General features: G+C 46.4%; 1 protein-coding gene across 6 annotated transcripts in view; it reads right to left on the reverse strand.

Annotated features, from left to right (window-relative positions):
* MTA1 (metastasis associated 1) overlaps positions 1–13,146 on the reverse strand; it is a 761,697-nt gene that overhangs the window by 155,505 nt on the left and 593,046 nt on the right. For all 6 annotated transcript variants that reach the window (XM_078659566.1, XM_078659564.1, XM_078659562.1 and 3 more), the window contains exon 17: positions 3,894–3,929. In XM_078659566.1, the coding sequence (XP_078515692.1) occupies positions 3,894–3,929 (36 nt within the window). The remainder of the gene's footprint in view (positions 1–3,893; positions 3,930–13,146) is intronic.

Here is a 13,146-nt window from a genome sequence, read left to right on the forward strand (position 1 = left end):
CTAAATAATTAGGAGTCAGGAGATAGCAAGCTGTAAACTCAGATTTTGAAGTCCCTCAAAGCAGAATCGGCCTTCTCTCCAAAGTATCTCGCCCCAGCTAGGGTATATCCTTCATAGATGACTGGGTATTTAGGCATGAACAAAGAATCTGCTTGGCTGGGTCTTGTCCTTCGTGAACATTTATGAGGAACCACTATTCAGCTTCTCAGGCAATGCAAGCAAAATCTCATGCACCATGTCCCAAAGAATGTCGCTGATGTGTCCAAAAAAGCAGTCAGAATTCAAGGAGAGCAGTGATAGTGTCTAAGGAAAACCTTACTTGCCTTCTGCATCAATTTTTTCTTTTCTTATGAGGTGGAGTAGAACAAAAATAATTAGAATTGATTTAAAAAATAGAGGCTTGCACCACGAGGCTCTGAGGGAGTAGGATGCTTTGTTAGGAACTTAGGGTATCCAAGCGCAGGCGTATAGCAGTGGGCGGATCACTGCTGGAACAGAAAATGGTTTTGAGAAAGATGCCAAGATTAGGTCAAACATAGCATTGTTAAATGGAGATATCAAAGTTAAATGGGCAGGTTCCAAAATCCCCAAAAGATCAACCTTAGACTTGAGAGTGAAGTGGCAGCTCAAATACCTTCAGCTACCCCAGGAAAAGTATGTAATAGAGACTTACAAGGAGGTTAGGGACAGCTAAGGAATTCTGGACACTTGTATAAACCTCTGGTTTTGTGCATAGGAGAACAGCTTTAGAACTTGCATTGCTCTCTTTAAACCTGATCTAGATATTTGAACCTCTGAGAGCGTTTTTGTTTTTATTCACAACTTAAACTACAGCAAGACCTTTTGGTGACAGCTGAACTCGCTTCCTCAATCAAACGGCTAGATTCAGATTTTGGGCAATCCCATTGGCGGTATCCAAATGAAGTTTTATGATAGACCAGTATTGGCCCTGAATCAGCCTGATGCAAAAATGGACTCCATCATCCAGAAGTACTTCTGCCAAGGCAGAGGAACCAGAAGGTAGTGGTTCTTTGCATATGGTTGCACTTTGGTTATGGCATAATGTGACACAGGGCAAACTCTTTGGATCTTGGATCAAAATGAAGAGCCGGAATCAGTGCCACAGGAGACTGAGCAGAAGGAAGAACAACTGGTAAGGCCTGCAACAGAGGCACAGCCCAATGCGTTTCCTGTGTACTTTGAACATGGTGAGTCTGCACCGGGAAAGAGCCCACTGGTCTCAAGTCCCTAAGCAGCTAGAAGGATCATCATAGAAAGGGATTTTGTGCTTATGCCTTCATCTACATAAAAATAAACTAGGTCACCCAGTAGATGATGGGACACTGGTGCAAGTGTGAACCCTTAAAGGTAGTGTTAGGTTAATGCTTTGGCTGTATAGCCTAGGTTTTACAATGGACCTGCGTTTCTTCCATTTTAAAGGAGAGGTTTGTGACAGTTATTTGTTAAATTTCTTTCATATCTGCCTTTTTAACACATTTTGCAAAGTGCTCTGGGATCCCGCTCATAAGTGGGAAAATTCAGTGCTTATGACTATTAATAAGGATCCCCCGGAAGACAACAATAACATTTGTGCAGGCAGCTATGCTCCCCCTCCACCAATCCCTTTAAAACCAGCACTGAACCACTTGCTATCGGTTTAGGATCAGGAAGTAAAATCTCTCCTCCAAAAATGTGCAATGGAATTTGTACCTTTCGCTCACACAGAAGGCAACTATTTTAGATATTTGTTGGTCCCTAATAGGCAAATTTTAGATCAAAGACAGGCGAACAAATGGATCAAGTCAGAAGGTAAAAGTGTAATTTAGTGTATGATTGCATATATCTTCAGCAAGGTGCGACATTGTGGTCTTAATGCAGTTTTAAAAGGGTTTTACGCTTAGTAAATATGCTAGAAAAGCTGTACAGTCTTTATATTGAGGCAGTGCCTCCGACTAACAATCGGGTGCCTACTTCCGACTACATTATACTAAATTTACGGTAATATACGAAGAAAATGTTCCAAGGACCCAGCCAGAGGTGATAATATTCAAAATGGGGGACTCTCAATGAGGATCTTACGATGCAGAAGTTAGAAATCCAACAGAAATAAATACTGAAATATTTGCAAACGATAAGTCAGGCATGCTGTGTCAATGGCAGAAATTGGTGGCAGAGGTCTGAACTGGAAGAATGTACAACTCTCCTTTCAGAGTCAAAAACTCAGCACTCAAACCAACAGGATCCTACCATCCAAGCTTTTTTCTTTAAGAGCTTCCAGGGAATCCTAGAAGTGGTTTGGGGGTGATCCTGAGCACCGGTCACTGCTGCATAGTGGAGGGGTACATGTGCATCTAAGACAGTCCAGATTTCAGTGGCTAACTGGTGTGCCAGTACACAGAAGGTGTCGGTTAGGTAATAGTTCATGGGTAGAGGTCTGAATCTTGAGAACCACTGGTTAGGCTCAAAATATATTTGTAGTATGAGCACCTATGGAGCAAGTGTACACAGAACGATCCCCAGGAAGGTGGCCTACTGGTGACTACCATTGGACCTTGGCCGTAACTTTAACCAGTAACATCTCTGTAGACTGGACTATCCAAAAGGATAACATCAGCCTTCGCAACAAAGATTACCATCTTGTGCAGCTAGCATATGTGCACTGGATTCAGACACTCACCCATACAGTCACAAAATAGTTAATCCATGTCCCACAAACATGCTGGTAACCTTAATACAGGTTCATGGTATGATGAAGTTCAAGATCCCCAGTTATAGGAAAGTTAGAATGAAGTTGGGATTGGTGGGAATCAGTATTAAGTCCCATTACAGCAATAGGCTTAAAAGGTCTGTGTCCTTCAGAAGAAGGAACACTACCACTACTGTCTGTTAACACAGATTAGAGAAGTTACGCTGAGTTCAGTGAGGGAACGAGAGACACAGACACAGACACAGACACAGACACACACACACACACACACGATTCCCAAAGCCATTCAAGCATTTTAATGCGAAACACAGTGAATAATGTGTCTCTATTGATCTGCAGGAAAACATGTTTGTAGTTCAAAAATCATGACTTTTTACAACGTCTTGGACTCTTGGCGTTCAAAATGTCATAGTACTTTTAATACACACCAAAGACACAGTCCTACCCTGCCACTCCAGCTTGGCCTCTTGCTTTAACCCAGCTAAGCCTATATTCTTATACCTACACTAAAAGGTTGAAATGTCGGGTAACTCAATGACCTCTTGCAGTAGAGCTATACAATGCCTGCAAAATCCAAAATGTGTAACCCATTTAAAAATAAAATCCACATTTCTTACTCTTAAAGATGTAGCTTTAAAAGAACACATTTGAATGATATGAACAATGAAGTACGGTTTGGAAAATAGATTATAATATTCAGTGTTGGGAAAAGGAATGTATGCCTCTTCACAGCTTACGTTTCTACCATGCGGTCTATGTTTTGAGGGATGGCAACGTTTTTTTGTTTACGAGGCAAAAAAAATAGAAAGTAAGACTTATGCAAGGAACCTTATAGTGTGTGCTCCAATTAGATACATTTAGTTTAATCCTGTATTACTCTCTCGGCACCTTTGAGATGGGGATATTTATAAACACTAGCTTGCCAGTTTGGAAAAGGCATCTAATAGGATCATAATTTAATTGTTTTTGGCATACACCCATCTGAAATTTTAAGTTACTAAGAAACAGACTCTCAACCTTTTCCCCTTTATGCAAACTACAGTCATCATAACACTTATCATCTCTACGTTTAGCCAGACACATGCACTACTTATCAAAATTACAAACAAGCTAAACAGAAAAGCCAACAGTTAAAAATTAGATCACAAACTCGTAGCAGAAGTTGACTAAAGCCTAAAAGACTTACCCCTGTTAGGCATCAAAAGGCGTTTCTTCATGTTGCCTAAAAATGCACACAAAAAGTAAAACAGCATCACAATCTGCATAACTATCATCAACCTTGTAAGTATAATAATGCTACATATCATGGGGATGCTAGAAATAAGGACACATCAATTTGACAATTAAAAATAAACAATAAACCAATTGTGAAAATGAGTGTGAATTAATAAGTATGATTAAGCCTAAATGATAAAGATTGACTACCTGGCCCTATAGAAGGCAATGAACTGCCCCTTCATCTAAGGTAGCGTCTGTGTGAACTGTGCATCTTTCGACATTTCAAATAAATACGTTCTAAGCTTTCTGACTAATACCAAACAATCCATGTGTTATGGAGAACCAATAAACGAGAACTGGAAAGCATAATTGTGAGAAGTTGGCCTGATATGCAGTGCTCACTATTCTAGTAAACACTATGTATCAGTCCAAACAACCCTTATTGATGTTTGGTTGTAAGTCAACCTGATAGACCAGCTATCCTAGTAGCATGGACACGTGCAGTCTTTAGGCTAAACTCTAGAGGGCGTGTTAAGCCAGCTGTTTTACCATCACATATACCCCTTGAACACCAAGTGAAAGGACACCACACAAGTTGTATTTATTTATAACAAGACTACCCTGGCTCTTTATGAGACAGGGAGCTAAGCACACAACAAAACTCTTAAAGAAATACTTAAAGTCGCACAATTTACACAAATGACCGAGGGGCACGAAAAACCATATACTATACAAGTGGAATGCGAAATACTAGCAGGTAAGTAACTATTCTCATAGGCTTTAGGATCGCTAGGACTGGACTACTGAACCTTTAGATTACAAGCAGGAGGCCTAGGGACGTCGTGTGCAGAGTGGGAACTCTCACGCGTAAGGCGGGAAAAAGTCTATGGAGGCTAGTAAAAGCAAAGTTAGTGTTTTCGGGCGAACCCGACTAGGTAGGTCAAAAACGAAAGTGGATCTAGACACTTAGAGAGTTGGTCTACGCTGGAGCACCGGAGTACTCGGTTTACCTAGCCTAGGGGCTGCGGCTGCATAGGGTTCAAATGTCGTCGGGTTTCTTCGTTGATGAACCAGGAGCCTGAAGAAAGAAGTTGCTGGCAGGCGACCAGTGAAGAAGTTCTTGGGGATCCAAGCCTGGATCGGGAAGAGGAAGACCTGTAAGCAGAGGGGACCAAGTTCTGAATCACTAGCCAGTGATTTAGGTGGGCACCAGAGTGGCACCGGGCGAAGTCACCTCAACCAGGTGAGTGGGCGCTGCTGGGCTCTGCAGTCTCTCGGACCAGGAGGCGTTGTCGGCGACCAGGATGGAGGTGCGAGCTGTCCCACGAAGATATCTGCTGTCGACGTCGTTGGACCCAGGATTGGGGCAACAAGTCTTGGCAAATGCAAGCCCACGCGGTGGACTTAAAATGGCGTCTGGAGTGGACCAGGAGGGTCCAGGGTGCTCCTCTGTTGGAGGGGAGCAAGGGCCAGTCTGGAGCAACCAGACCAGCGGTGTTTGTCGTCGAAATTCGTCGTCAGAGGGCCACTAGCCAACGGGCAAGCGACCTGGACAACGCGGTGAGCAGCAAGGAGCAGAAGGGCCCCACGCAGATCTCGTGGATGCAGGGGAGCTGAACTTCGGTGCTGGAGCTGCTCAGGGTTGGGGCTTCTCTTACCCCAAAGCACTCGGTCGAGGGTCACTCGGGAGTCGTGCTGGTCAAGCGTCGTGCAGTCTTGGAAGATGGCCGGTCCCTCGAGGTCTCGTCACACCCACGAATCACAGCTGGGCTGATGATGCAGGTAGAGGTCAGAGGTGCCAGGGAAGCCGGTTCTCGTCGAGCTGGGCAGTCTTGATCCGGTGAGGAGACTTACAGCAGACCGCGGTGCTTGGTTGGTGCCTGCTGCTGCAGGGTGACTACTCCTTAGTCACAAGCGAGAAATCTTAGGAAGAAGTCTTGAGTTCCTTTCGTGGAAAGTAGTTTCAGGATTCAAAGATGATCTAATTTGGAAGGGGGCCTGCTCCTACCTTTATCCTGCAAAAGGGGGCTGGCACGCGACTAAGTCCTGCCCTATGGGTGGGACTAGGAGGGGGGTGGTTACACCCCTCTCCTTTGGCGGGCTTTCCCCAGATCAGGGGCTGGAGTGCCCCTGGAACTGGTTCAAGCCGGCCTATGCACAGTGAGCACCGGGGTGCCACTTGCAGTCACCTTCCTCTAAAGCCCTGCCTACCTATGATACACAAAATCCTGTCTGGGACGGTGCTGGCACCGCCCCTGGCAGGAAACCCTTTGTCCTTGCCTCCTGTGCTGGGAGGAGTTCCAGCAGCAGGAGGGCAGACTTGTGTCTCGGTGGCAGCATCCATCTTGTGGAGCTGAGGCTATGTCTGACTTCAACCGGGGTTACAGGTTACATACATTTCGTGTCCCTCTAGAAGGGTGGAATGCTAACCCCGTCGCCAGAATTGGCGAGGGGTTAGTATTCCAATTCGTATGACACCTTACTCGACATGTTTTGATAAAGCGATACCAGAGTTGGCATATAACCGCGAGGATTATAATGCACTTAAGAGTATATGGTATGCGTTATCATGGAACAGCTATTAGGACTTGGTTCCGCAAGCTGCAAACGGGCTCAGCTCATGCCAGAGCACCATTTCACCTTATTCCACGCACTCTGCCTTCAGGATTGTTAAGGCCTGCCCTAGGAGTGACTGATAGGAATACATGTGTCCATTTTAGGGTTAGATATAGGTATACTATATCTAAAGCAAAGGGTGATTACACCACCTTGCCCCAGCTGTCGTGCAGCCAGTTGTGTCAGACTTGGATGGCCAGCCAGGGGTGGCATAATACATGCTGCAGCCCCTGGTAGGCCCTGGGTACACCTATGCCCTGGGTACCTAAGGTACACTGTACAGGGACTGATAAGGTGACCCAGTATCCAATTAGATATGTACCTAAGGTACATGGAATCCATTTTAACAGAGAGAGCAGTGGGCCTGGGGTCCTGAATAGCAGGGCCCCAGGTCAACTAAGTCAGAAAACCAGCAAAACACCAGGCAAAAAGTTGGGGGCAACCATAGTCAGGGATCTACCTTCCTACAATAATGACTTGGCTTTCGAAAGGTAATGGTAACAGAACAGGGAAGCAGGTTTCATGCTTCTGTATATACACTGGACTGGGACAGCAATGGCAATCAAAATAACCTCAAACACTCACAACAGGTACAGCATCGGCAGTAGGTAGAACTACAATGTATGCACCAGAATAACATGTTATTTACAATAAACCCACAATAAACCCATGTAGCCGAGGTACCAGTGCATGGTAAGATACATTAGGATCATATCCCGAATGTACCGACTCGCTGATCCGGAGGTGTGGGAAGCTGGCTGTTTATGTAGTGTCAGTGTAAGGGCACACCATGCAAATAGATCAGACAATCCTTATTGGTTTACAGGGGCATACTTATAATAATCCCAAGTGCTCTATTTAGGGTAGCATCATTGAGCAGGCTTATCAAAGTGGAGTGTTAAGCATTTGTTGCACACACAGAGTCAATAAATGAGACAAGCACTCAAAAAGAAATTAGAGACCAATTTAGAAAAATAACAGATTTTTAAAATAATTAGACACCAAGATCATTGGAATCGGGTAAGTACTTTCGAAGCTAGGAATTTTAAAAGGAAACAATAAAATAGTAAAATAACTGTTTTTGAGGTATGTTCCTCCCAACATAGTAATGTTATCCTATGGGAGGAAAGACACATACAGCAAAACAGTACTTGCACCCTGTGTAGGGTCACACCCTTTTGGGCTTATAGTGCCTGGGGATCAAGGTCCAAAGAACCAACATTAGTTTGGGTTTACCTGCCCTGGTGTGTCCGGGTGCAGAGGTGCTGGATGGGTTGGTGTTCTCGGGTACTAAACCGTTGAAGTCAATGGTACCAGTAACAAAAAAAGATTGCAAATGTCGACTTGGGGACAAGTCCGGCCAAACCAAAAGGAGGGCTTGAACCAGGAGTGTATCTGGAACAAGGGAACACAGTCGGGTTTGTGAAATCAGGATGTAGGGCTCATGTGAAAAGGCGTTTGGCTGGCTGGCTGGCCACTTGCATTTTAGGCTCTCACAGTTGTCGTGGGGTTTGCAGAGGAGGGGAAAACAGGACAGCTGGGCCACTGTCATTGTGGGCCTCGCTGGCCTTGAAGTCCCTCGGCGTGCAGGTCGGTCTTCCTCAGCGGTGGTTTCTGGACTGGACACAAACAAACCTTGGTTAATGCAGGTCGTCTGGTACCCAGGGTTTTGGTGCAGGAAGGTTCCTGGAATGTCTAGCGTCTCGAAACTAGGTGGAGAGACAGAGCTGCCCTCCTAGGGCCACAAAGGCCTCTACCTGACGTGCTGCTTATTCGGTGGTCCCAATGAGCAACAACATGGTGTACCGGACAGATGCAGTTCGTGCCTGCAGATGCAGGAAGACGGTTCCTCTACCCCGAGGGAAATGCTAGATGGTTGGCAAAGCACCGGACAGTCCTCCAAGTGTTGGGGAGGATGCACAGCTGTTGGACAAGCTGTTGGACGAGTCTGGTCTGTTCAATTGTTAAAGTACCAGCAGCAGGCAGCGTTTGGCACCAATTTCTGGTTCAGGTCCTCTGTTCTTGTGATGTCTGCTCTTCTTTCTCCTTCTTCTTTTCCCAGGTAGACTAATCTGTCTGCCTGATGTCAAGGGGACCTATAAATACTGAATTTTGGGGAATTTGTGGGAATGTAGGGTAGTAGCCAATCAGTGAGGAGTGGGCATAATCCTGACCCAGAGATGCTAGTTTCACCAAAACCAAGATGGTAAAACTCTTCTTCGACTGTACCTTCAGGTGCCCTACCTCAGGGGTGAGCCCAGGCTGTAAGTGTGACATGCCTTCTGAAGCCTGCTCTGGTGCCAAAAAGGGCCTCAGGGCTGGGGGTGGTGTTCCCCAGGTCTGGGGGATGCTGGGGGTCGCATATCAAACGTGGCACGGACTTTGAAGCCTCTGGCCTTGATATGCTACATCACTAGCCACCCTGCTGGAGGAGGTGTGAACACCTTCTGCTGGAGCAGGCACGGATTTTGGCCTCAGAGTGCAGGCTGTCACCTACAGAGGGTAGGTCTGTGGTAGCAACAGGGGGAAACTTGTCTGTGGTGGGTGGCTGGACGTTACCAGTCAGCCAACACACTAGAGTAGGTTTACAGTGGGTACCTCTAAGGTGCCCTCTGGGTGTATGTCACAATAAATCTGATACTGGTATGAGTACAAGGTTTATTGAGACAAGGTGTTTGATTTCCAACACCATTATTTTCAGTGAAGCAATTATGTAGCAGGGTAACTCTTAATGACCACTGGCCAGTACGTACCTTTAGCATGGCTTTCTGATCACTTGCAATGTCAATGGAACTAAACATCAAAGGGGCATATTTGGCCATGCAGATGAGCCCTCCCATGTAATGTACCCTGCCCCAGGGCTCCAAGGCTTGCTGTAGGGGTGACATATATAAGACATGCAGTGTACACGGGCACTGCAAACAGGAGTGTGCAATGTCGTGTTTTCAGAATAGTTTACGCCATTTCATGCATCCTGCAAAGGCAGACTGCACGCAGTGCTAGTGTGATCACATCGGGTGGATTAATACATACAGCAGCCTTTTGGGACCCTCATTAGGACGCATGCTTTGGGTACCAGGGCTACTTTACCAGGGTCTAACAAGGGTGCGCAAGTCTTTGCCAATTGGGCTATAATTGGACATGTTGAATTTTTTTTAGGGAAAGAGCACTGGCACTGGGGCCTGTTTAACAGGGACCCGGTGAACATCCAGTCAAGAACATAAGTACCAGTGGGCAAAACGAGAGGGTGACCAGGTAAAAAAGGGGCATTATCCTACAGGACGCAAGGCCGAATAATGCACCGTATCCAGGATCATTTCGATGAAAGGGAGCCTCTGCAAAGGAGTCGGGTGTGGCACATTGATAGTGAAACCCAACGATGTCAGAAGATTCACAGTCAACTGAAGATAGTCTGAAATGCCAGAAACCGGTTCTCGGAAGCTTGTTTCCGGTCCAGGGAAGACATGGCTTGGCAGTTCGGGCTGGACTGTTCCCATGAGGCTCAGGGTCAGACTGATTTGCATATAGCCATGTCTGAACTGGGGTGGCAGAGTGGGCTAAAGAACGGTGATGGATTAAACCCAGATCTTTTGACTGGGTGTGAGTGTTTGATTGATTCAGATGCTCCGTCCATCACCACCCCCTTTTGTACCACTATGATATAGCCATACCATAAACTCTTAAGTGCATTATAACCTTGCGGTAAATGCTAACTTTGGTTTGGCTTCATCAAAACATGTCGTGTTTGGTGTTAAACACTTTGAAATCCTACCCACCAGCCAGTTCTGGCAGCAGGGGTAGAATTCCACCCTTCTAGAGGGAGAAGACAGGTACACACTGGTACACCCGGTAAATGTTTCAAAGAGCCTCAGCATCACAAAATGGATGCTGTGCCACAGACACGAGTCTGACCTCCTGCTGCTGGACGAAACTCCGGCAGGGGAGGCCTGGACAATAGGTTTCCTGTCCATGGAGGTGCCAGCACCTCCCCAGACAGGCTTTAGTGTACTGGGGCAGGGTGGGTTGCATTCAGTGAATGCTTTTCAGACACTGCCTGAGGCACACAAGGTGCTCCAGGCATGTCCCAGTTCAAACCGGTTGCTGGGGCACTCAGCCCCTGCTCAGGCGTGAAACTGGACAAAGGGGAAGGGGTGTAACCACCCTCGCCCCAGGTCCTCCCATAGGTGGGACACCAGAGTTAGTCCAACCCCTAAACTTAGTATAAGTATAGGACCCAGTCCCTAGGACTTTAGATTACCCTGGACGAAACTTTGAAGACGAAATCTTGGATCTTTGACATTCCATATCGACTGGAAGACGGAACAAATCTCCCTTGAGGTCAAGGAGTGACCTCCCTGTTCAAACAGGCATCAAAGAAGCATTTTGCCAGTCTGCATTTTCGAGGCTCCCGCCGGATCCCGTGGAATCTGCGATACAGGACACGGACTTCCAGACATCTCAGAGGCTGACACTAGTCCCCAGCGGAGCGGAGACCTGTAGCGATCACGAGAGACGTGGGACCGGAACTCCTGGACATCCTGCAAGTTTGCAACTGCACCTACTTCCTGAAGTTGTGCAGTGGGATATTTGTTGCCCTTGCCCGGAGAACCTTTTGCACAGAAGCTGAGAGGCCTGCACTCCACTAGTGTTCCGTGAGTCCCCTTTCTTCACCGCAGCTTGAGGCTCCTTCGCGATCCTTAGTCCGTTGGCTAGTGGGTCCCTACGAAGGACAATCCTTGGTTTCTTGAGCTTTCCTGGTTGCTCCCGACTTGCTCCGACTCCCCTTCAAAGGGTGAGCCCCCCAGACCTTGCTGGCCTGCACTGAAGCCAATCTTGTCATCTTGCGTAGGTTGCTGTTACCAAGGCTTGTTGGGTCCAATCTGGATTCCGACGCTGCAGCACTCGACATCCCTCGTGGGACAGCTCGAATCCAGCTCCTGGTCTTCCTCGACGCCTCATGGTCCTCGTGGCTGAAGAGTCAAGCTTCACCTACTCCACTTGAAAGCACCAGACATCGGCTGGCATCTTCCGGTGGCCATCCCGGTCACAGGCTAGTGACACAGACTCTGTCCCCTCTGCTTTCAGGTTCTTCAGATCGCCGATCCACCCTTGAATCCACCTGGACACTTTTCCTCTGGCCGCCTGCAGCACTTTTTCGCAGCTCTCCATTGGAATCGACGACAAAACTCGACATCAAAAGACACCTATGCATCCGGCTTCCCTGGGTGAGATAACACGAGCTCTCTGGTGCTCCCGTGTGTCTTGACTCTCGAAGTGTCTAAGTCTAAAGGGGTTCCATCGTAGTTCACTCCCAAGTGTCCTTAATCTTCAAATTTGTATCTTGCTTTTCCTCCATAGAAGTCAATGGTGATTCGCTGCTGTGTTTAGACACTGCACACGTCCCCCGTGGGTCTCCTGCGTCCCTACCTTGGGCAGTTCCTGGTTGCCCCAGCGGTTCTACAGGCCCTAGACCTCACTTCTATCCCTCACGTGGTTCTTATACCATTTTCTTAGTATATAGTTTGTGAGGCCTGTAGGGCAAAACGTATACTGTGCTAGTTTACTGTTTGCTATTTAAGTTCTTGTATTGTACTTTTGTCTCTAGCCTCAAAGAGAATAGAGGGGTTGTGTTTAGAATAAATACATATATATTTGATATATACCTTGTGTGGTGTACTTTCATTTGATTATTCAAGGGATTATAGACTGGTAAAACAAGCTGCTTTACATTCCTTCAAGACTTAGCCTGAAGGCTGCTCTCCACAGCTATCACTAGGATAGTTTTATATAAAGGTTGTCTAAACCTACCATCAATAAGGGTCGTTTGGACTGGTGCAAGGTGCCCACTAGAATAGTGGACATCATATGCCAGGCCAACTTCTCACAGCAGGCCTTGAAAAAAATCATTAACATGTTATTAGACCTGTAGGTCTAGTGACTTAAATAAACTATTCAACCTAATTGTAATGCTCTTGACCCATAACTGGTCTCCACTTATCCTGGGCAATATTTTGATTTACTGAGCTGTCTTTTTCTTCTTTATTACATATGAGAACACCTTCAAATATGTGAGTACAACATGTCTGCTGTACAAAAAACTCTTGTTTGATTTAATAGAATAAACTTCTGCTCCTTATATACAAATCTAGCCACATATACGAGACACATGACCATTGTCATCAGGACGGGGGCAGGAAGTTTATCAAATCATGTTTAAAATCAATTACTTTCAATAAATACATAACACATGCGGTTTTACTGATTGTCACCCCCACCAAGCAGGATGGCTAAATAATCAGCATATCAAGACAGGAGGATTCAAAGGCCTCTGATGCCTCTGTTGCGCGACCCAGGCTTCCCCAGATAGGGGAAATGCAACCCACTGCCCGGGGCCCATATGGCACCAGGACAGGAGAAAAAATTAGCTAGCCAGGAGGAATGTTTACTTTCAGGCCAGTTCCACCCCTAAGGCTGATGTGAACACGAAAACTAGAACTCGACCATCCTGTTGTTGGCTGAATTAGGTTCACTGGTTCAGGGTTATGCTCACTTCTCAAAGGAAGTGGTCATATAGGGGATGCAGGCACCATAAACGTAATCAGCCC

Source organism: Lissotriton helveticus, chromosome 9 (genome assembly GCF_964261635.1).
Source record: "Lissotriton helveticus chromosome 9, aLisHel1.1, whole genome shotgun sequence".
NCBI lineage: Eukaryota > Metazoa > Chordata > Amphibia > Caudata > Salamandridae > Lissotriton > Lissotriton helveticus.